General features: G+C 46.5%; 1 protein-coding gene across 1 annotated transcript in view; it reads right to left on the bottom strand.

Moving 5' to 3' along the window:
• The window catches only part of DNMT3B (DNA methyltransferase 3 beta), a 244,084-nt gene that overhangs the window by 180,579 nt on the left and 38,737 nt on the right, over positions 1-24,768 (bottom strand). The window contains exon 5 of the mRNA XM_029611336.1: positions 11,329-11,499. Within this exon, the coding sequence (XP_029467196.1) occupies positions 11,329-11,499 (171 nt within the window). The remainder of the gene's footprint in view (positions 1-11,328; positions 11,500-24,768) is intronic.

Here is a 24,768-nt window from a genome sequence, read left to right as displayed (position 1 = left end):
ATTGAAAGGTGCAGCTGCAATGGTTAAAAGTGTTCAACAAGCATGGACATTGTTTAAAATACAATCCTAGAGGTGCAGTCCATATGTATTCCACGCATTAAGAAAGGTGGAAGGAAGGCAAAACAATTACCATCATGGTTAAAATGTGAGGTGAAAGAGGCAAAATAGAATGTTAGGAATTATTAGGAAGGGAATGGTTAATAAAACGGAAAATGTCATAATGCCTGAGACCGCACCTTGAATACTGTGTACAATTCTGGTCGCCGCATGTCAAAAAAAGATATAGTTGCAATGGAGAAGGTACAGAGAAGGAAAGCTGAAGAGGTTAGGGCTGTTCAGCTTGGGGAAGAGACGGCTGAGGGGGGATATGATAGAGGTGTTTAAGATCATGAGAGGTCTAGAACAAGTAGATGTGAATCGGTTATTTACATTTTCAGATAATAGAAGGACTAGGGGGCATTCGATGAAGTTAGCAAGCAGTACATTTAAGACTAATCGGAGAAAATTCTTTTTCACTCAATGCACAATTAAGCTCTGGAATTTGTTGCCAGAGGATGTGGTTAGTTTAGTTAGTGTAGCAGGGTCGCAAGAAGGGTTTGGATAAGTTCTTGGAGGAGAGGTCCACTGACAGCTATTGATCAAGTTTACTTAGGGAATAGCTAATGCTATTACTGGCATTGGTAGCATGGGATCTTCTTGGTGTTTGGGTAATTGCAAGGTTCTTGTGGCCTGGTTTGGCTTCTGTTGGAAACAGGATGCTGGGCTTGATGGACCCTTGGTCTGACCCAGCAAGGCAATTTCTTATGTTCTTACATGGAAGACCCAATACCCACTGCCCTTCATTATAGAACTATTTGACCGCCCGTGGGGGGCATGAATTTTCACAAAACTAGATTTCAGAAGGGCGAACCATCTCATATGCATATGAGAGAATGATGAGTGGAAGACGGCCTTCAACATTTGGCCTTTCCAACACTCCTGCCCCGCCGTTTTCCAACATATGGTCAACGAGATCATCCGGGACCTCCTGTATTCCCATGTTATGGTATACCAGGATGTAATCCTCATCTTCTCGAGCACCCTGGCACAGTACTGTGAGCATGTAAGACAAGTGATGCAGAGACTCTGAACACCACTTATATGCTAAACTTGAAAAATGTACATTTGAGCAGGAATAGCTGCCGTTCCTGGGCTACATTATCTCCTGGCAAGGTCTGCATATGGACCTGGAGAATATAAAAGACATTCAAAACTGGCTCCAGTCCGTTGAGCTTAAGGCATTGCAACACCTCCTTGGCTTTGCTATTACTGCCAGTCCTTGCATGGTACTCCTCCTTGGTGGCACCCCTTATTGCCCTTACCAAGAAGGGCGCAGACACCAGGCACTGGATGAATAAAGCTATTCAGGCCTTTGCTCATCTCAAAAAGGAGTTTCTCCGGGACCCTGTCTCCGCCATATGGATCTGTTGAAATCCTTCATCATGGAGGTAGATGCCTCTGCCCTCGAGATAGGGGGCTGTCCTCTCTCAACATAATGATCAAGGGATGCCATGCTTTTTCTTTTCCAAGAAATTCATCCCTGTGGAAAAGAATTATACCACTGGAGACAGAGAACTCCTGGCCATAAAATTAGTACTGGAAGAGTGGTGCCATCTGTTGGAGGAGTCTAGACATCCAATCATGATCTATACGGCCCACAAGAATTTGGAATATCTCCCACAGGCCCAGTGCCTGAAACCCCATCAGGCCAGATGATCATTATTTTTCAATCGCTTCAACTTTGAACTCCAGTACTGTCCAGCTGAGAAGAATCAAAGGGCCAATACCCTTTCAAGATTCTTTGAAACTGAAGACTTCTCAGAACCCCCTTTGCCACATCATTGAGTTGTGGTCGCTACAGCAGTAGATGTTCCTCCAAGGAATGACTGCGAGAAAAGGTACTTAGATGGGCCCATGACTCCCACCTGGCCAGGCACCCAAGAATCGCTAGAACTCTGGAGCTACTTCTTCACCACTACTGGTGGACTCAAGAGAAGCAGGATGTTCAGCACTACGTAGAGTCTTGCACCACTTGCGCCATTCATAAGATCTCACATGCTCAACCTTGGGGGTTGTTATAGCCATTGCCAGCCCCCGAGAAACCCTGGACCCACCTGACCACTGACTTCGTCCCTGACCTTCCCCTCTCTAATGGCTGCACTACCCTCTGGGTAATGGTAGATCGCTTTTCCAAGATGACTCACTTCAAAGCTCTCCGTGGGCTTCCATTTGCACCAGAATTAGCCTGTCTTTTTGTTCAACATATCTTCCACCTGCATGGGCTACCCACTCATATTCTCTCTGATCGAGGGGTGCAGTTCTCAACCCACTTCTGGAAAAGTCTTTGCAAGAAATTTGGAATCTCCTTGGACTTTACCTCTGCATACCATCTGCAAAGCAATAGCCAGACAGAAAGAGTCAATCTGGTCCTAAAGAGATTCCCTGAAGACCTAAGTTAATGAATGTCAAGATAACTAGGCCTCACTTCTTCCTTGGACAGAGTTCTGCCACAATAATCAAGTAGGAAGTTCGGCTGGAGAATCTCCTTTCCAGATTGTGTGCAGCAGACATCCACGGGTACCACTCCCGTGGATGTCAGTCCCATGCCCTGCAACTAATGCCATTGGTTAGGAACTCAAGGACTTATGGCAGAAAACGCACCAACTCATTTCCATGGCTGCTGAAAGATTTAAGACGCTCAGGGAATTGGTATGGTTAAGTATCCACGACCTTTGTCTCAAGTCTCCCTCAGCCAAATTTTCACCAATATTCATGGGGCCATTTCACATTATTCATTAGGTGAGTCCAGTGGCTTACTAGCTAAAACTCCCATCCACTCTCAAGATCCATAATGTGTTCCATGTCTCCTTCCTCAAACCAGTACTTTTGTCATGGTCCTCACGAACCCTCTTAAACCTGCGGAGGTAATTTCTGAAGAAGATACCTAGTATGAAGTCCAGGGAATTCTCAACTCCAGGAGGATTCGTAATAAAACTGCAATTCCTTATTTCATGGAAAAACTGTGGCCCTGAGGAGAACTCATGTGAGTCTGCTTCTAATCTTCAAGCCCCTTGACTGGTAAAGGAGTTCCATCTATACTTTCCCAAGAAGCCCAAACCTAAGGGCCTAGGGAAGAGGCTTAGAAGGGGGGTACTTTAACAATAAACCAGTACCCCCTCACACACAGAACTCACCAGCCAACTCACTCCTGGATGCCACAAAGTTCCTTGGTTGCAGGAACACCACCATGATGCTGCTCTTTCTCTCTCTCGCTCTAGCCTTAGGCAAGCATGTGCACCATTGCTCAAGACTTAAAGTCACCACAGCAGCAAAATACTCATAGTGCCGGGTAATGTTGTCAGCATGACTAGGTACTTAAGGTCCAGCCACACTTCCCTCCAATACCTCAGCAACAGGTCCTCCTGCCTTGCAGTGCGTTGCTAGTTCCTGTGCTTCGTCTCTGTGCCTCTATTGCTGTCCAAGTTCTTGCTGTTGGACTCATGGATCCTTGGACCGAAGTGGAATTGACACAACCTGAAGGCAGGAGCCTTGCAGGTCCCCACCATCAGTAGGCAGAGGCACAACTGGAGCTTTACCTATACCAAGCCACGTTCCCCTCGGGTTGAGCCTTTGGATGCCGGGGCCGGCAGGTCTTAAGTGGGGGCCTACCCTGATGGTCAGAAGTTCCATTGAAGTCACTGGGTAGTACACATGAATCCGGACTCAGGCTAGAATCAATGGCAGAAGGCATTCGAGGATGTCCAGGAGATATGGAATGGTCAGTGGCAGACAGTGTTCAAGGATGTCCAGAAGTCAGGCCAAGATCAATACCAAGAATCCATCCATAGGGGAAGAAGGGATGGAGAGACAGGACAGGTGGACGAGGAGTAATACAGGAAGCAAGAACTGAAGAGATAACCACTGGGACTGACAGACAAGAGAAGGACCACTGGAATGGGAGACAAAGACACTGGAACTGAAGAAGGAAGGTACTGTACCTAGAGATGAAAACTCAGGAGCTGGAGGACGCAGAGTTAGGAATGCGGAGGCAACGCACGCTACTCAAGCAGTAGGGAGACCTGTTGCCGAGGCGAGGACTGAAGGAAAACAAGGGCCTTTTATATGCCAGAGGCCATGACATCATCAGTGGGTGCCACAGGGGACTTCCTGCCACAGGCCCTTTAAATCTAGAGACATCGCGAGTGCCTAGGGGAAGCCGGGGAGTGTGTTGGCGGCATCCTGCCACTCATTGCATCAAGCCTGGTGAAGCACGGTGGCTTGCTGCTTGGCTGCATGGCTGTTCCTTGGTGGCATCCTGCTGCGAGACATATCAGGGGTGTCGGGCCTGGAGAAGCACAGTGGCCAGCTGTGTGGCTGCACAGCTGTTCCTTGGCTGTATCGGGCCCAGAGTTAAATGTGGTGGTTCGCGAGGGAGACCTGCGGACTGCCAAAAGCAGCAGTATCCCCCCTCTTAAGCCCCTTTCCTGTGGTTCGAGGTTTCTTGGGGTAGCGTAAATAAAAGTCCCTCAGGCTACGATCTAGAATGTTGGAGGCCAGCTCCCATGAGTTTTCCTCTGATCCATAATCCTCCTAAGCGATGAGGTATTCAATTCTCTTGCTTCTGCGGCGGGAGTCTAGGATTTCCTTGAATTTGTATATCGCTTCTCCTTCGATGGTTACATCCTGCAGTTCTGATTATGCCCTAGAGGTCCAAAAGAGTACCAAGGGTTTTAACAGCAAGACATAAAATACATTATATATTCTGAGTGTCAATGGCAACTTTAATTGGTACATGATGGGCACCAGAAGTATCGAAAAAGGTCCAATGTAGCGAGGGACTAGGTGCATGGAGGGCACCCATAGGTGTAAATGGCGTGTGCTGAGTCATACTATCTCTCCCACTATAAACTGCGTTGCTGATCTTCTGTGGGCATCCGTTATTTTCTTGGCTCTGTCAGCGGCCTTTTAGATCATAAGATTGGTGCAGGCCCATAGTTCTTGCAATTCCTGGGCCGTCAGTTGGGCCATTGGCGAAAGCAGTGGTAAAGAAGGTAACAGTTGTTTCCCATAAACCATTAAGAAGGTAGAGGAATCGCTGGCTGTATTGACATGGGTGTTATGGGCAAACTCAGCCCAGGATAAGAGAGCTGCCCAGTTATCCTGCCACTTATTAACGTACAAGCAAAGGAAGATCTTGAAAGTCCTGTTGGTGCACTCTGCTTCTCCATTTCCTTGGGGATGGTAAGCCGTAGTGAAATCTAGCATGATGTCAAATTTCTTGCATAGGGAGCACCATTACTTTGTAGTAAATTGTATTCCTCTGTCTGACAGTACGTTTTTGGGTAGACCATGCAAACAGAAGACATGGGGAGTAAAGCGGCATGCCAACTCGAGTGTGGATGGGAGGCCCAGTAGTGGAACGAAGTGTGCTATTTTTGAAAAACGATCTATGACCACCCAGATCACGGTGGCGCCATCTGAGAGGGTAAGGTCCATGATGAAATCCGTGGACAAGATGGATCCAGGGTTCCCTCAGGGCTGGCAATGCCTAACAGCTCTCAGGGTCGGTCATGCAGTGATTGTTGCTGTGCACAGGTCGGACATCAGTCAATGTAAGCTTTGACATCTTACTTCATTTGGGGCCACCAGTAGTACCGCTGTAGCAATTCAAGGGTGTGTGCCCGTCCAGGGTGACCTGCGACACAGGAATCATGAGCCTATTTCAACACGTTTTCATGCAGGCAGAAAGGTACAACCGTCTTCCCTGGAGGGAGGGTCAGGAGATAGCCAGAAGTATCTTAGCAGGCCGATGATGTGTCTGAGAGGCTCTGGGGTGTCCTTAGTCTGGAAGAAGCATGAGAGAGTGTCTGCCCATTGGTTCCTGAACACAGGGCAGTACCGCAGTTCGAAGTCAAAGGTGGTGAAGATCAAGGACCAGTGAGCCTGCCTTGCATTTAATTGCTGAGCTTGGTGAAGATGTTTGAGATTTTTGTGATCTGTATACATTGTGATACAATGTTGAGCTCCTTCAAGTAGATAAGGCCACTCTTCAATTTCACAGCCAGGGCTTCTTGGTCACTGTCACAGTGTGCTCTGCAGGTGAGAAATTGTTTGAAAAAAATGAGCAGAGACAAACTGCTCTTTCTGGAGAATGTTGGCTTAAAACCGCTCCTATGCCCAGAGTTGAGGAACCAACTTCCAGGATGAAGGGCTGCGTGGGGTCTGGATGGCGCAGATAGGGCCCTTCCAAAAAAGCGTTCTTCAGGTTTTGGAATGCTTCTAAGGCTTCGGGGGGGCGCAGGCTTTGGTGCTGTACCTTATGGGTGACCTTATGGGCCTTATGGGTGACCTTATGGGTGACCTTATGGGCCACCACGGTGGAGTAGCTTGGGATAAATTGACAATAATTGTTGGCAAATCCCAATAATCTTTGTAGTGCACGGAGCCCTGTGAGGTGGGGCCAATCCCTGATTGCCTTCACTTTGTCTGGATCCATGTGGAAACCCTCACATGATATGATGTACCCCAGGAAGGGGAGCTCTTCATGCTTGAAAATGCACTTTTCCAGTTTGCGAACAGTTTTTCATTCGCAGGCACTGCAGTACTCTGCGCACATCTCAGTGGTACGTGCTGAGGTCTTGGGAGAAAATGAATGTCATCTAAGTACACGACTACACAAGTATAAAGTAGCTCACCAAAAATGTCATTGACCATCTTTTGGAAAACTGCTGCTGATTATGTAAAACCTCGCACTAGGAAGACCAATAAAGACCAGCTTTAAGAGTCATAACAGTGAGCAGTTTATCATGGAGAAAGGCGTAGCAGGCAATCCAAGCAAAGGTTTTACCATTATATAAGCCAAAGGGCAAGGCTAGATATTCATAGCATCCGTCCCGAGTGTTAAAAGTTGTTTTCCACTCGTCGCCGGCTTTGATTCGCATGAGGTTATATGCCCGCCCCCAGGTCTAGTTTGGTAAAAATCATCACGCCTTGGAGGCAGTCGAGGAGTTCTGATATTAATGGTAAGGGGTTGCAGTCATTTTTCGTGAGTGCATTCAGGCCCTGATAATCAATGCAGAGCCTGAGTGAGCCATCCTTTTTTGCCATGACGAAAAACCTGGCTCCAGCCAAGGAGGAGAACAGGCAGATGAAGCCACGCTCCAAGTTTTCCCGAATGTATTCTGTCATGGCCAGAGTCTCAGGGAGAAACCAGGGGTAAACCCTTCCCCGTAGAGCGTAGTTTCCGGGAGAAGCTCTATCCTGCAATCATATGACCGGTAAGGGGGCAGCGTCTCAGCTTTTTGTTTATGAAAGATGTCCTCGAAGTCAGTGTGGTGTGGAGGCAGCCCCGGAAGTACCATTGCTAAGGCCAGGCAGCAAGGAGACTCACATGCTCTAGGCAGGAACTCATACATTCTGGGCCCCATCTGGAGAGCTGTTGGGTGGCCCAATCGAACTGTGCCTGGTGTTCCTGAAGCCAGGGTAATCCCAGCACAAAGGGATGGAAAGCCCTGGGGATCACATGGAAGGCGATTCTTTCTTCAAGGAGGCTGGGGCTGGAGATGAAAGTGGCCATTGGAACCGGGGTGCCAAAGTAAATTTAATTTAATTTGTCATTTGGATGCCCAATCATCCAGTCTTGCAAGGTCCTCCTGTAATGTATCACAGTCTGCTTGTGATTTAACTACTCTGAATAATTTTGTATCATCCGCAAATTTGATAACCTCACTCGTCGTATTCCTTTCCAGATCATTTATATATATATTGTTTATATTCAGTGTTTACTGAAGAGGATGTTGGGGAGGTACCTGTAATGGAGAAGGTTTTCATGGGTAATGATTCAGATGAACTGAATCAAATCAAGGTGAACCTAGAAGATGTGGTAGACCTGATTGACAAACTGAAGAGTAGTAAATCACCTGGACCGGATGGTATACACCCCAGAGTTCTGAAGGAACTAAAAAATGACATTTCAGACCTATTAGAAAAAATTTGTAACTTATCATTAAAATCATCCATTGTACCTGGAGACTGGAGGATAGCAAATGTAACCACAATATTTAAAAAGGGCTCCAGGGGTGATCCGGGAAACTACAAACCGGTTAGCCTGACTTCAGTGCCAGGAAAAATAGTGGAAAGTGTTCTAAACCTCAAAATCACAGAACAATATAGAAAGACATGGTTTAATGGAACAAAGTCAGCATGGCTTTACCCAGGGCAAGCCTTGCCTCACAAATCTGCTTCACTTTTTTGAAGGAGTTAATAAACATGTGGATAAAGATGAACCGGTAGATGTAGTATACTTGGATTTTCAGAAGGCGTTTGACAAAGTTCCTCATGAGAGGCTTCTAGGAAAAGTAAAAAGTCATGGGATAGGTGGCGCTGTCCTTTCGTGGATTGCAAACTGGCTAAAAGACAGGAAACAGAGAGTAGGATTAAATGGACAATTTTCTCAGTGGAAGGGAGTGGGCAGTGCAGTGCCTCAGGGATCTGTATTGGGACCCTTACTTTTCAATATATTTATAAATGATCTGGAAAGAAATACGACAAGTGAGATAATCAAATTTGCAGATGATACAAAATTGTTCAGAGTAGTTAAATCACAAGCAGATTGTGATAAATTACAGGAAGACCTTGTGAGACTGGAAAATTGGGCATCCAAATGGCAGATGAAATTTAATGTGGATAAGTGCAAGGTGATGCATATAGGGAAAAATAACCCATGCTATAATTACACAATGTTGGGTTCCATATTAGGTGCTACAACCCAAGAAAGAGATCTAGGTGTCATAGTGGATAACACATTGAAATCGTCGGCTCAGTGTGCTGCGGCAGTCAAAAAAGCAAACAGAATGTTGGGAATTATTAGGAAGGGAATGGTGAATAAAACGGAAAATGTCATAATGCCTCTGTATCGCTCCATTGTGAGACCGCACCTTGAATACTGTGTACAATTCTGGTCACCGCATCTCAAAAAAGATATAATTGCGATGGAGAAAGTACACAGAAGGGCTACCAAAATGATAAGGGGGATGGAACAGCTCCCCTATAAGGAAAGACTAAAGAGGTTAGGACTTTTCAGCTTGGAGAAGAGACGACTGAGGGGGGATATGATAGAGGTGTTTAAAATCATGAGAGGTCTAGAACGAGTAGATGTGAATCGGTTATTTACTCTTTCGGATAGTAGAAAGACTAGGGGGGCACTCCATGAAGTTAGCATGGGGCACATTTAAAACTAATCGGAGAAAGTTCTTTTTTACTCAACGCACAATTAAACTCTGGAATTTGTTGCCAGAGGATGTGGTTAGTGCAGTTAGTATAGCTGTGTTTAAAAAAGGATTGGATAAGTTCTTGGAGGAGAAGTCCATTACCTGCTATTAAGTTCACTTAGGGGCGGATTTTCAGAGCCCTGCTCGCCTAAATCCGCCCAAAACCGGGTGGATTTAGGCGAGCAGGGCCCTGCGCGCCGGTGAGCCTATTTTACATAGGCTCACCGGCGCGCGCAGAGCCCCGGGACTCGCGTAAGTCTCGGGGTTCTCCGAGGGGGGCGTGTCGGGGGCGGGCCCGGTCAGCACGGCGTTTAGGGGGCGTGTCGGCAGCGTTTTGGGGGTGGGTACGGGGCGTGGCTACAGCCCGGGGCGGTCCGGGGGCGTGGCCGCGCCCTCCGTACCCGCCCCCAGGTCGCGTCCCGGCGCACAAGAGGCCCGCTGGCGCGCGGGGATTTACTTCTCCCTCCGGGAGGCGTAAATCCCCCGACAAAGGTAAGGGGGGGGCTTAGACAGGGCCGGGTGGGTGGGTTAGGTAGGGGAAGGGAGGGGAAGGTGAGGGGAGGGCAAAAGGAAGTTCCCTCCGAGGCCGCTCCGATTTCGGAGCGGCCTCGGAGGGAATGGGGGTAGGCTGCGCGGCTCGGCGCGCACCGGCTATACAAAATCAATAGCCTTGCGCGCACCGATCCAGGTTTTTAGCAGATATGCGCGGCTCCGCGCGTATCTGCTAAAATCCAGCGTACTTTTGCTTGCGCCTGATGCGCCAACAAAAGTAGGCCAATTCGCGCTATTTGAAAATCTACCCCTTAGAGAATAGCCACTGCCATTAGCAATGGTAACATGGAATAGACTTAGTTTTTGGGTACTTGCCAGGTTCTTATGGCCTGGATTGGCCACTGTTGGAAACAGGATGCTGGGCTTGATGGACCCTTGGTCTGACCCAGTATGGCATTTTCTTATGTTCTTATGAAAAGCACCGGTCCAAGTACAGATCCCTGAGGCACTCCACTGTTTACCCTTTTCCACTAAGAAAATTGACCATTTAATCCTACTCTCTGTTTCCTGTCTTTTAGCCAGTTTGCAATCCATGAAAGGACATCACCACCTATCCCATAGTTTTCCTAGAAGCCTCTCATGAGGAACTTTGTCAAACGCCTTCTGAAAATCCAAATACACTACATCTACCGGTTCACCTTTATCCACATGTTTATTAACCCCTTCAAAAAAATGAAGCAGATTTGTGAGTTTAGGTTCAGCTGCTAACCAAAAACCTGGACCAGTTGGGTTTATTTGATATGTGGGTCATTAGGCTACAAGGTGTGCATTTGGTCATTGGTAGTGGTTTGGCAAATGGTTTTCATTGTGGCATATATTCCCTTTGGACATGGGGTTTGAGATTGATACATGATGATATTGCTTTTGTTATTATAGACTTGTATTCTAAACTAGTAATGCAATTTTATTATGCTGTTTTGTAGATGAATGTTTTATTGTTGGTTTAATGGTCATAAGAACATAAGAAAATGCCATACTGGGTCAGACCAAGGGTCCATCAAGCCCAGCATCCTGCTTCCAACAGTGGCCATGGATGTTTTTTGTTGCATTGTGCCAATGCCTGTGATATTTTAAATGCCTGTTTTGTAATCTGGTTTGTACAGGTTTCTCCAGAAAAAGTGAAATATATGTTTTTTAATGCAATTAAATTAGTACAGCACAGTAATCTTTTATTTTATCATTTATCCTTGTGTTTGTTTATACTCTGTATTACTTTTTATGTATCAGTCCTACTTGATTTTAGTTTTCTACTTATGTAAAACTGTAAAAGAAGAGACTTAGATTGTTCTACACTTTTAAGGTATCCCTGTCTTTTTGCATTTCCATCTCTGAGTCACTTGTCAAATAAAAGTGGTGAGGAAGCCCTGCGTGCACAGAAAGGTGTGTGCTGGGAGACAGTGGGAGGCCAGTAGTAGCAGGGAGATGCTGGGAAGGCTGCCTCATCTCATTTCCCCACTGCTGGCCTCACCATGTACTCGGCTATATCTGCATCGTCACTCCCTCGCTCCTCAGCGGTGCTCAGAGCTCTTCCATTCTGGCTCTCACGAGAAGATGCCTTCAAATGCTGCTCAGTAAGGTTGAGTACGAGGCCGACATTCAGCAGAGATTTAACAGAACCAAACAGCTTCTCTTTCGGTGCCTGAAAACATTAAACTAGATGTAACTGAGAACAAATATACGAGTGAACAGGAGAAGAGCTGGGGATAGCGAGGAAGGGTAAAAAGAGACAGGACGGCGAGTCGGGAGGGGAGGAGATAGAATTAGTCAGTACTATGCACATACAGACATATTCATGAAGGTGAGTAGTTAGTTATTTAATATTTTTTATATTCCACCTATCTCAACATCGGTTGTTCTTAGTAAATTACAAATAAAATATATGCACAATCATACAGAAAAATGGAGACAAATATCATAACAAGATGTTATTTAAAGAAGCATAGTGATTTATGCAATGGAGGAATGCACTACATCATCTTTGTGTTAAGGAGAAATATGCTGGCAAAGTCAGCTAAATGTTTCTCTCCGCTTGGGATGCTTACCTTCCATCAGGATCCCACAGAGCTAGGTTTTCCATGACTGCTAGCTGCCTTTAAAGGAGACAATGCTGTATGGTTTGGGATAGTCTATGCTGAGTGTTGCAGGAAATTATACGATGCAGAGCAGAAACAATAATTTCAATAAAAAGATTTGAACATAAACAGAGTGATTATCAAAAATAAAAACAAAAGATTAGGAAAAGTCTTTAGCAATTTTTGGGATACAATTAAGAGAAGTCCACATGAAAAATATTTCAAACATTCATGCTGACCATTGATGCAATGCCAATCATCTGGACCTTGTATAACTTCTGAAATCTATCCCTTTTAAACTAAATGACTGTGGCTCTCAATGGCCGACGTTTCGCATGAATTTAGCCATTCAGAAAGGAATCAGAAGCCTCTGTAGTTCCTTGCCAAATGATAAAAATATCATCAATGTACCGCTTCCATGGTACAATGTGTTTAGCAAACTGATGTTCTGGTCAAGCCACAATTCTTCAAAATGAGCCATGTTTAAATTAACCTGATCAGGGGCCATCGTGGCCCCCACAGCAGTGCCACACATCTGCTGAAAAAACTGTTGTTCAAAGCTATTTCTAATAGCAATCGACGAAACTCAGAAGGCAGCTGATGTGGTGTAGGACGTAGCTGAAAATACTTCCTCCCGAGGAGTACATGTGGCTGAGACACGGGGGCCTGGAGAAAGAGAAGCACCGTCATGGGGATGTGAGAAGACATTTCTAATGTGTGTTGTTGAAACAGAAAGGAAACATTTTTGCAAGCATTGATGAATGGCTGTAAGCGTTGGTGAATGATTTTGCGGCTCCTGAAGAAGCAGAAGATGCGAAACATCGGCCATTGTAGAGCCACAATCATTTAGTTTGAAAGGGATGGATCTGAGAAGTTAGACTTCACTTAGAAAAACAAAAAACTAAATATACAAATTGGGATGGATACCGCAAATGACTGAGTAGTCCTGACAGCCTTTGGAAGGTAACAAGGCACGTCCTCAGGCTTGCTGATGCGGTTTAGTATTTGCTTGAGTTAATTTACATTTAAGCTGGTTATAGAAGGTCCAGATGACTGGAATGGATGTTTGAAATATTTTTTATGTGGATTTCCTTTTATATATGATGAATAATCTATAGGAATCTTTTTTGCTCTTTTTTGTTTGACAATTAAGAGAAAGCTTGTCAAGCTATGGGCAACTACTGAAAAAACCTGGAATCAGGCTTATATATATTATAATTATTGCTATTGTAGTTATTGTTTTTACTGATGATTGGTTTTGTTGTGAACAGGACGACGGTGTACACATAAAATAAATAAATAAACCAGAGGCTGAATAAATGCCCTGGCAGTTCATCTATTTGTATGGATAAACAAGTCGGCCCGAGCACCTCTCCCATCCTGTGCCACCCAATACTCCTGCAGGAGAAGTGTATTCCTTCCAAATGCTCCTCCTAATCCTCTCCCCCTCTGACTCCATGCATTCAGCTGCTTATCCCCAAAACTACGGAATAAGGTACCTTCAGGAAACAAAATCAAGATGTGGCTGTTCTGCCCGGCCTTTCCCCTAAACTTAACTACTTGACTACAGGAAGTTGATCCTGCAACTGTATCTTCCAGCAGACTTCCTCTAATTCAGCACTTCCTGTGCATGAGGCACCCGCCTCCGCCAAGGCATCCACACTATGGTATCTTGCATTTCCCTGGCTCTCTGCTTCTACCACCCCTTACACTAGCCCTTAGACGGGAACTGTTATCCCCCTCAAACCTGTGATCATCGCTTGTATGTGTCTCCCCCCTCACGATTAAATCCCTGCACGTTTTCCCGTGCTACTGTAAGTTATGACGTAATGTAACAGGAATTTAATCATAGATTCAATTGTATTCCACTTAGAAAAGGCGAAACATCAAATCTTAATAAATAATCAAACTTATGGCAGTTTACAAGAGTGGAGATTAAAACAATTTTGGGGATGAAAACCTCTAAAAGGCCCAGCAAGTTGCAGAAGTATTTGCACATTCTTGTAGAGTTCAGAATTGCAGGCCTGGCAGGGAGAGGTCAGAGGGTTAAGCGTCTTTTGCTTAGGTTTGATGAAGGAGCAGGAAGGGCAATGAATAAGCCATGCATGTTGGAAGAGACAGGGAAAAGCTGATTAACAGTAAGGTGGCAGGACACGACTCCCTGCCAGCTGCGCTATACAGTGTAAATGGAGGTTTCTTACCTGTAACGCTGGCTCTCTGATGCACACAGGGCTGACATCATCACATGCAGCTCGGCGCGCATCTTGCATTTCACAACTTCTAGAAGGATGCACTGCTGGTCATGTGCAGCCCTCACCACCCCCTGCCTCCCAGGCAGGGGCCCTCAGTCCATGATGACGTGAAGAGTTGGAGAAACCAACTATAAGGGAGGAGGGAAGGTTTTGTGGACTATCAGAGAACCAACATTACAGGTAGGTAAGTTCCCTTTCTCTGAGAACAAGCAGGATGGCAGTCCTCACACATGGGGACTCCCAAGATACAGGCGGCCTCACCCAAAAAGGAGAAATTAAACAGTGCCAAGGGTGGCTCAGGCCAACCTTACATTATCTTTCCTTCTATTTCTTCTGAACCAAAATAATGGGCCCTAGCAGAAAATGGAGTTGGGTTCTACCCCTCAAGAGACTCCATAAGACTATTAAAATTTCAGTTTCACATCAGGAACTGCTGCCAAAACAGGGGTGTGGTGTGAACATCTGGAAATCTCTCATTTATCTATTTATTTATTTTTCTATGCCGACATTCGATTTGGCTTATCACATCGGTTTACATATAACAAGATGTCTAAGGCCAGCCTTAGACATCTTGTTATATGTAAACCGATGTGATAAGCCAAACCTGTTACACTGTGTCTAAGATGTCTAAGGCCAGCCTTAGACATCTTGTTATATGTAAACCGATGTGATAAGCCAAACCTGTTACACTGTGTCTAAGATGTCTAAGGCCAGCCTTAGACATCTTAGACACAGTGTAACAGGTTTAATTGAATAACTAGCTAAGTACATATAACTGTTATACAGGATACTAATACGATATAATTTGCTTAACCGCATAACTTTTTACAGAATATGTTATGTTCAGAGTTGAGTTAACTATTTATTTATTTGTTTGTTTTTGTATACCGACATTCGATTTCACTTATCACATCGGTTTACATAAAACAAGATGTCTAAGGCCAGCCTTATAGTGACCTGATACAATGTAACAGCTTAATTGAGTAACTAGCTAAGTACAAGTAACAGTTTTAGCAGATGGTATTACAATATAACGTTTATTAACTTAACTTATTACAGAATATATACAGGCTTAAATTAATTATGTACAGTGGTTGGACTGGGAACTGGGGGTAAGGGGGCAGGGTGATGGGGAATGTTATTTGGTGGTGGTGGGGGGGGGGTGGCTATGGTGGGATTATTTATCTGGTGTGAATGCTTTCCGGAAGAGCCAGGTTTTGAGGTTCTATGGGAAGGTGGGTGTAGAGGGGTCAGTTCTGAGAGCGGGTGGAAGGTTGTTCCAGAGGTGAGGGCCCGCTACGGATGCAGCGCGTTCTCTGGTGCAGACTCTATGTACTTCTTTGGCGAGGGGAATGGGGAGTAGGCCTGTGTTGGTTGAGCGGAGATTTCTAGTGGGGTTGCAGGGGGTTAGAGGTCCTTGTAAGCAGCTGGCTTTGTCACTATGGATAGCTTTGTGTATGAGCATAAGTGTTTTGTATTGGGATCTGAACGGGACGGGCAGCCAGTGGAGTTGTTTGAGTGCGGGCGTGATGTGATCTGATTTTTTTCTTATTCGTTAGTGACTGTACGGCAGCATTTTGTAGAAGCTGGAGGGGCTTGAGGGTGGAAGCGGGAAGGCCGGTTAGGAGGGTGTTGCAATAGTCTATCCTGGTGAAAAGGAGGGATTGCAGTACCGTCCGGTAGTCTGGGGGATGGAGTAGAGGTTGGAGTTTCTTCAGGATTTGGAGTTTGTAGAATCCTTCTTTTAACAGTGTCTTGATGTGATATTTGAAGTTCAGTTCTTGGTCCAGGGTGATTCCAAGATCTCTAACCGTCGGGAGCATGTTGTAGTTGGATAGAGTTGTGGGGTCAGAGGTGGGTGTTGAAGTTTTCTTTAGAGAGGTGGAGCATTTCAGTCTTGTTTTGGTTGAGCGTCAGTGCTATTTCTGAGAGGATGGAGGTTATGTCTGTCTGGTATGCTTCCCATTGGTTTACGGTGTTGCCGATGTTGTCTCTTGATGGGGAGCAGGATCTGTACGTCATTGGCGTAAAGAAAGTAGGTAAGCCCTGTTTTGTCTAAGTATTTGCATAGTGGCAGCATATAGACATTGAAGAGGGTAGGGGATAAGGATGAGCCTGTGGGAGGGGGATTAGTTCTGATATTGTATTTTCTTGGGTGACTTTGAAAGATCTGTTGGCGAGGAATGATTGAAACCAATGGAGAATGGTGCCACTGATGCCTATTTCTCTGAGTCTGTGAATTAGAATCTTGTGGCTGACGGTGTCAAATGCAGCGGAGATGTCCAGTAGGATTAGGAGGAAGGATGTGCCTTTGTCAAAACTTCATAGGATGGTGTCTGTGAGGGTGAGTAGTAGTGATTCGGTGCTGTGAAATTTCTTGAAGCCGTGTTGAGCAGGGGCTAGTATGTTGTGGCTTTCCAGGAATTCTGAGAGTTGTCGGTTGACTGTCTTCTCGATGATCTTGGCCAGGAACGGTAGGTTCGAGATGGGTCGGTAGTTGGATGGGATGGTCGGTCGAGTTGGGTTTTTTTTAGGATAGGTTTGACTACAGCACATTTGAGGGAATCCGGGAGTATTCCTTGTTCGAGGGAGAGATTGGTAATATCAGCGATGGGTCTGGCTAGACAGTTTGGAATTAGCTTGAGGGTTTTTGTTGGGATGGGGTCGAGCGGGTGTGCTGCTGGGTTGATCTTTCGAACAATGTTTTCCACCTCGATGGAGGCTACGGTCTCAAACTGTAACCATGTTGATGTTGTAAGGGATGTTTGTGTGCTGGGTTCAAGGTAGATTGGTGGGTCTTTTGGGTTAAGTTTTGCTGTTTTGTCTATAAGGTATTAGGCAAAACTGTGACTAGATATCGTTGGAGTTTCTTTTTGTGAAGGGTTGTTGATAGGTCGCGTCAGCTGGGTTACCTACTCGAACAGGGCTCTCGGGTTGTATTGATAGTTGTGGATTCTTTGGGAGTAGAAGTTCCGCTTGGCTTCGTTGATGTCCGTTGTATATATGTATAGGAGCGTTCTATATCTGTCACATAGTTGGCTTGTGGGATTGCTTCGCCAGGCTTTTTCTGCTTGTCTTAGTCAGCATTTCATGTTTTTAAGATCTTGGTTATACCAGGGTGATTTGTTTTTTACTGTGGTTCCGATATCCTTTTCAATGGTTGGGCAGATCTTTTTCGCTGTCTCCATGTTGATAGTGGCCCATGAGTTGACTGCGTTGACGGTATTGGAGGTGTCCAGGTGCCTTAGGGCGTCAGGTAAGGTTTTTTCTAGGGTCTCAATGGAGCATGGTTTGGCGAAGACTATACGTTTTTTGTCTATTTGAGTGTGGATGTGGGTATAGTCCACTTGGAGCTTAGTTTTTATTACCATGTGATCTGAACAGGGGACTGCGGAGATGATGGGAGGGGAGTTGAGTGTTATTTTGTTGTTAATGAAGATCAGATCCAAGGTGTGGCCTGATTTTTGTGTGGGGGTATTTATTATTTTTATGAAGCCCATAGCAGTTAGCGAGTTGAGGAGGAGTTCACATGAAGGAGAGAGGGGAGTCTTGTCAAAGTGGAGGTTAAAGTCATCTAGTATAATAGTGGGGTGGTTGCTGTTGATGTTGGCTACGATGGTTTCAATGAGGGGGCAGGGATCTTTATTGAGAGTGCCTGGGGGGGGCATAGATAGCAGGATTTGGAAGGTTTTGGACTTGAAGAGACTAACTTCGATGGGTAGTAGGGAGTTGATGGTGAGCGTGCTGAATTTGAGTTTTTTGGCTGCTAGGAACAGTAGGCCAATTTTATAACATGTGCACGCTGCCAAGCACATGATATAAAATCCAGGGTCGGCGCACGCAAGGGGGTGCACCTTGCGCGCACCAAGCCCTAGGGGAGGCCAGATGGCTTTCCCCATTCCCTCCAAGGCCACTCCGAAATCGGCCTTGGAGGGAACTTTTTTTTTGGTCCCCCCCACCTTTCCCTCCCTTCCCCTATCTAACCCACCCCCCAGCCCTACCTAAATCCCCCCCTACCTTATTTTGTTGAGTTACGCCTCTGGCAGGCGTAACTTGCGCACGCCAGCTCGCCATCCTCCGGCACAGGCCACTGTGCAGGAGGATTCTGGCCCACCCCGGACCACCCCAGAACCGCCGCCACGCCCCCGGCCCACCCCAGAACCGCCACCACGCCCCCAGACCGCCCATTTTTTAAAGCCCCGGGACATACGTGCGTCCCGGGGCTTGCGTGCGCCGCCGAGCCTATGGAAAATAGGCTTGGCGCACGCAGGAGTTGGTTTTCGGGGGTTACGCGCGTAACCTTTTGAAAATCTACCCCTTAGAAAAAAATAATATTTTGTTCCCCTCACAGTTCGGTTTCAGGAAACACCTCGGTACCGAAACATTTCTTCTCTCTCTGAATGATACAGTGTTAAGAGGCTTTGACAATGGTGAAAGTTATTAACTAGTCCTGCTAGATCTATCAGCTGCCTTCGACACTGTAAATCATTCCATACGTCTCGACCGTCTAACAGAAATTGGGCTGACTGAGAAAACAAATCAGTGGTTCTCATCCTACCTATCAAATAGGAATTATCAAGTATAAATTAATAATTCTCTTTCTGACAAAATTCATCTGAAAGCCGAGGTCCCCCAAGGTTCACCCCCATCCGCTACATTGTTCAACATCTATTTGCTCCCCCTCTGTCATTTACTTGCAGGTCTCGGCCTGACCCATTATCTCTACGCTGATGACCTACAGATATTAATTCCAATCCTAAGTACGTTAGACTCAACCTATAAGAAAACTGCCATGTATCTCTCTATAATCAAGCATCTACTAACCCACATGAGACTTATACTAAACATCGATAAAACAGAAATCATACTCCTAGAGAGAAAACTAGCCCAATGCCACTACCTCCTTTGAAACTTGAGGACCAAAAGTCTGAAATCTCCCCCGTTACACATGCATGTGATTTTGGAATCATCATGGACAATGAATTATGTTTCAAAACAGACATTGCGGCAAAAATAAAAGATGGATATCATAAATTACTAATACTAAGATGACTGAAGCCCTTTCTAAACCCAGACGACCTCAGAACTGCATTACAACTCCTCATATTTACTAATCTTGACTATTGTAACTCGCTCTTACTTGGTCTACCTCTTTCTACCATTTGTCCCTTTCAAATTCTTCAAAACTCAGTAGCTAGAATCTTAACAGGCCCCAAGAAGTACAAGCACATTACCCCAATTCTGACATCATTAGATTGGCTACCAATAAAATCCAAAATCGAATACAAGGTACTTACTATTTTACACAAAATTAAATGAAGAACAGACAGACTGGTTAAACGCAGCAATTAAACTTCACGTTCCCCTACAAAAACCAACGTTCCCCCATACTAAAACTGCCATGCTCCTTTAATGCATTCTGTTAAAAAATGCTATACCTGTTTTTCCCCAACAACTGACAATCTGGACGAAGTTGATATTACGTGACTAAACTTGTTTTATATAACCCCTGTTTATATTGATGAAGGTAACATGTTATCCTCCTTTGTTACACTAATCGATTCTACCTCTACCAATATATCCAACTAAGCTGTCTTTATGTCCCATCATAAGAAACTCTGCTAAAATGACATTGTAAGCAACTTTGTTTATTTTATGTAAACCGATGTGATATACTAGTTCAAATGTCGGTATATAAAAATAAACAAATAAGCTAACAATGGACTCTTAACAATTCCATCAGTACGATCTGCACAACTCTCGCAAGTTCGCGAACGTACAATCTTGATTGCCAGCCCAAAATTAAGAAATGCACAAGTCTAAAAACATTCAAGGATTTAAAGACCTGGCTATTCACTAAAGCACACCAAGATTCTTCCACTCACCCTCCATTACCTTCTCTTCACAAGCATCCCACGATTTTAATTTCTTTTATTTACGCTTTTAATATTTATTCTCCTTTTAATGTTTAAATATAACCTGTTCTTATCATGAATTACGTTGTCTTTTTTTATTTTTCCATGCATTGCTCTTATTTGTACTAGAAATTGCCTGTTTCATGCTTTGTTAACCGTTATGATGGCTACACCGAAAGACGGCATACAAAAACCAATAAATAAATAAATAAATAAACAATGCTGCCCGGATGAGTAACTTAGCTAGGTATTGGCTAAGTTACACAGCTATGCTGCTGAATATCTGCATATATCTTCCTATTTAGCAGGATAACTTATATCCTGCTAATGGTCTAACTTTTCCAACTAAGCTAACCGGATAAGTATCAGCGCTCTGATCCGCCTACTGCCAGGCCACAAATTGAACGGCATGATAGCTGGATAGCTGAATATAACCAGATATTGCGTGGGCCACTAGATAGCTGGAAAAGTCCTACTTATCTGGCTACTGAGCACTGAATGCACTTTGAATATCAGGCCCAAGTTTCTTTCATGCTCACGATGGGAATAAAAGTTCAAAAGAAAAATTATTCATAGCTTCCATAATTAGAATTAATTTCAAAACTCAAGAAAAACAAAGCAAAATACATAAAAAAGGTCCCCACAAAACCCCAAGTATCTGACGATGTGAATCACAAGAAAAGCTCTCACCTCTTAAGACTGGAATATAGAGTGCACCGAGTTTGCACTGAGAAAGGTAACGATCGCACAGAAGGACCCCACAGTCCTCCGGAAAAAGGCTTTGCTTCTCCTGTCCGGTATTCCATTTGTAGCCCGTCCTGCATACTCAGCCAGGAAGCAGGCTTTAATCAGAAATACTGATCTACCTCTTCCCATAAAATACTCTTTTCCTTCATCCCCAAGCAAACAAAAAGAGCAACTCCAAGGCGCATGTTTCTTAGTCAATATGCACAGCTCATAGCGCATTACATCCCAGAATCTCTTACTCAAGCCACAGTCCCAAACCGCCACATTTCACAGATGCATGGGAGTGAATTAGTCCTATTCTATGTAATATTCGTAGCTGTAATTGTCGTTACGCAGGGGCCTGCTCACCTTCATGGTTCCACAGCGGGTCCCGGGACGACCTCCCTCGCGGTAGTTGCCAGTTCTGCCAGGCCCTGGCGTCCCACGGCGGCGGTCGCCAGGCCTCACGCCCCTACCCACGCGTGGACCGCCCGGACTCATGTAGGACCAAGGGCGGGTCTTAGCTCTGCGGCGCGTCCTGATTGATCCCTCGATATAAGGAAATTCCTGTCTACACTTCCTTGCTTTGGCAATCGGGTCGGTTTGTTCTAAGATTGCCTCTGCGTTTGTTCCTGTTCCTGCTTGTTCCTAGTCTCGTTCCAGGATCCTTCTGTTCCCGACTTGCTCCTGCATCCTGCTTGATCCTGTGTTCGTCTGTCTACCCAGGTAGTACCCTTGGACTGTCTTCCTGGTACTGACCTCAGCTTGTTCCTGACCTTCCTGCCTCAAAGACCTCAGCCTGTTCCTGACCTGCCTGCCTGCCTGCCGCCTGCCTCAAGACCACAGCCTGTTCCTGACCTGCCTGCCTGCCGCCTGCCTCAAGACCTCAGCCTGTTCCTGACCTGCCTGCCTGCCGCCTGCCTCAAGACCTCAGCCTGTTCCTGACCTGCCTGCCTGCCGCCTGCCTCAAGACCTCAGCCTGTTCCTGACCTGCCTGCCTGCCGCCTGCCTCAAGACCTCAGCCTGTTCCTGACCTGTCTGTCTGCCTGCTGCCTGCCTCAAGACCTCAGCCTGTTCCTGACCTGCCTGCCTGCCGCCTGCCTCAAGACCTCAGCCTGTTCCTGACCTGCCTGCCTGCCGCCTGCCTCAAGACCTCAGCCTGTTCCTGACCTGTCTGTCTGCCTGCTGCCTGCCTCAAGACCTCAACCTGTTCCTGACCTGTCTGCCTGCCTGCCGCCTGCCTCAAGACCACAGCCTGTTCCTGACCTGCCTGCCTGCCGCCTGCCTCAAGACCTCAGCCTGTTCCTGACCTGCCTGCCTGCCGCCTGCCTCAAGACCTCAGCCTGTTCCTGACCTGTCTGTCTGCCTGCTGCCTGCCTCAAGACCTCAACCTGTTCCTGACCTGTCTGCCTGCCTGCCGCCTGCCTCAAGACCTCAACCTGTTCCTGACCTGTCTGCCTGCCTGCCGCCTGCCTCAAGACCTCAGCCTGTTCCTGACCTGTCTGTCTGCCTGCTGCCTGCCTCAAGACCACAGCCTGTTCCTGACCTGTCTGCCTGCCGCCTGCCTCAAGACCTCAGCCTGTTCCTGACCTGTCTGTCTGCCTGCTGCCTGCCTCAAGACCTCAACCTGTTCCTGACCTGTCTGCCTGCCTGCCGCCTGCCTCAAGACCACAGCCTGTTCCTGACCTGCCTGCCTGCCGCCTGCCTCAAGACCTCAGCCTGTTCCTGACCTGTCTGTCTGCCTGCTGCCTGCCTCAAGACCTCAGCCTGTTCCTGACCTGCCTGCCTGCTGCCTGCCTCAAGACCTCAGCCTGTTCCTGACCTGTCTGTCTGCCTGCTGCCTGCCTCAAGACCTCAGCCTGTTCCTGACCTGCCTGCCTGCTGCCTGCCTCAAGACCTCAGCCTGTTCCTGACCTGCCTGCCTGCCGCCTGCCTCAAGACCTCAGCCTGTTCCTGACCTGTCTGTCTGCCTGCTGCCTGCCTCAAGACCTCAGCCTGTTCCTGACCTGCCTGCCTGCTGCCTGCCTCAAGACCTCAGCCTGTTCCTGACCTGCCTGCCTGCTGCCTGCCTCAAGACCTCAGCCTGTTCCTGACCTGCCTGCCTGCCGCCTGCCTCAAGACCTCAGCCTGTTCCTGACCTGCCTGCCTGCCGCCTGCCTCAAGACCTCAGCCTGTTCCTGACCTGCCTGCCTGCTGCCTGCCTCAAGACCTCAGCCTGCCTCTGACCCCGTCTGACCTCCGGTATCTGACCCCTGCTTTGCTGACCACTCCCCGGACTGACCTCTGGATCTTGACCTTTGCCTGCCTGACCTAGTCTCCAGATTCTGGCTCTGTTCCTCGCCTTGACATCACCAACTCTGTTCTGGTTCTCCCTGTTCCATCCAGCCTCCAGTTTTGAACCCGATTGCCCCCCCCTGTGTCCGTGGGCACGCCGGACTTTCAATCTCTCAGGAGACCCTGCGAGGCCCACCTAAGTCCAAGCGGCCCGGGTCCCTACGGGCTCCTCCCGGAGGGACCTCGGGCTTCCAGTGGTGAAGCTCCTCCCAGCCTCTGTCTCCTCCAGAGCTCCGCCCCCTGGGGGCAGTTACCTCCTGGTCCCTTTCAGGAGACCTTCCTTCACTGTCCCAGGACAAGGGTCCCCGTCCCCCCGAGCGCAACAATTGTGGTCTGATGGATCAGAGAAGTGCACTTTCACATCTAAGGGGGAAAGAATGTCCCTCATCCGCACATCTGCCCAAGGCTGATGATTTCTTTACAATCCTCTCTCAAACCTAAACGTTTATACAGCGAGATAGGGAATGTTTATGTGCCTAGGTCAATTTAACAAAAGCATTGAAGGAGGAGATAACAATCAGCTCAGTTGCTTTCTTTAACATTTTGCTAATGAGTGTCCTGATCTGGCAGGATAAAAGAAAATGAATGGATGTAAACACCAAATTTCCTTACAATAAGCCCAAGAATGCATGACTTGTGTATTTTTGTATATAAAATGTCCTATTGTGCACATCTTAAGATTGGTGGTGAATCCTTATATCCCGGGATAAGTACAGCAAAGGCAGAAAATGCGAGAGCAGCACCCCTCGCCCCTTACAGATGTGACTAAAAAGGAAGAGTGAAGCTTCTTCGGCAGAGTCTCTCTGGACGCATGGAGATGATATCTCACATTCAGTGGAAAGCTTCTGACCAGAATTAATCGCCACGGCCCATGAAGCGCTCGGCTAGGACTCGCAATGACACTTTGGGGTCATGAAGGTTGTTCAGGAGAGCCTTGCCCTCTGTCCTCAACCAAAGAAAGTGCTAAGGGTCTTCTTAATTTACAAATATCCTTCCCCTGCATGAGCAAAGCAAGCAACTGCAGGGCGCAGAGCAATTTGGGAACTAGAGTCATTTTGAGCAAAGTAATTTGACCCTGAAAAGTTATAGAAAGACTCTGCCAGCTCTCCAGCTTCTTCTGAAAACTGTGAATAAGCCCAGTGATATTAAAACAATGGCATGCAGGAGGGGATTTCTGAATCTCTACGAGCAGGCCACTTTACAGGGCAGTCTAACCCAGGGGTGCTCCTATGGGCTCCCCCAGCCAGTCGGGTTTCCAGGATATTCCTAAGGAATATGCATGAGACGTATCTGCATGCACCACCTCCTCTGTATGCAAATATTTCTCATGCATATTCCTTAGGGATATCCTGAAAACCCGACTGGCTGGGGGAGCCCATAGGACCGGCATCAGCACCCGAGATCTAACCAATTGTGATGCAAAGTACATACTGTACCCAGGGCTTCAGTAATCAAGACTTAAACCCAGAGGAACTCTGCTACTCCATGAATACTTGCAATGTGGCTGGCAATGCTTCTCTAGCGTTTGAGAGGCGTAACAAAATGTCCACAAATAACAAAGTTTGAAGAAACAGTGGCCCCAGCAAAATACCTGAAACCAAAACCAAAT

Source organism: Rhinatrema bivittatum, chromosome 8, assembly GCF_901001135.1.
Source record: "Rhinatrema bivittatum chromosome 8, aRhiBiv1.1, whole genome shotgun sequence".
Taxonomy (NCBI): domain Eukaryota; kingdom Metazoa; phylum Chordata; class Amphibia; order Gymnophiona; family Rhinatrematidae; genus Rhinatrema; species Rhinatrema bivittatum.
Note: the sequence above shows the minus strand (reverse complement) of the source record. Positions and strands in the feature narration are given on the sequence as shown.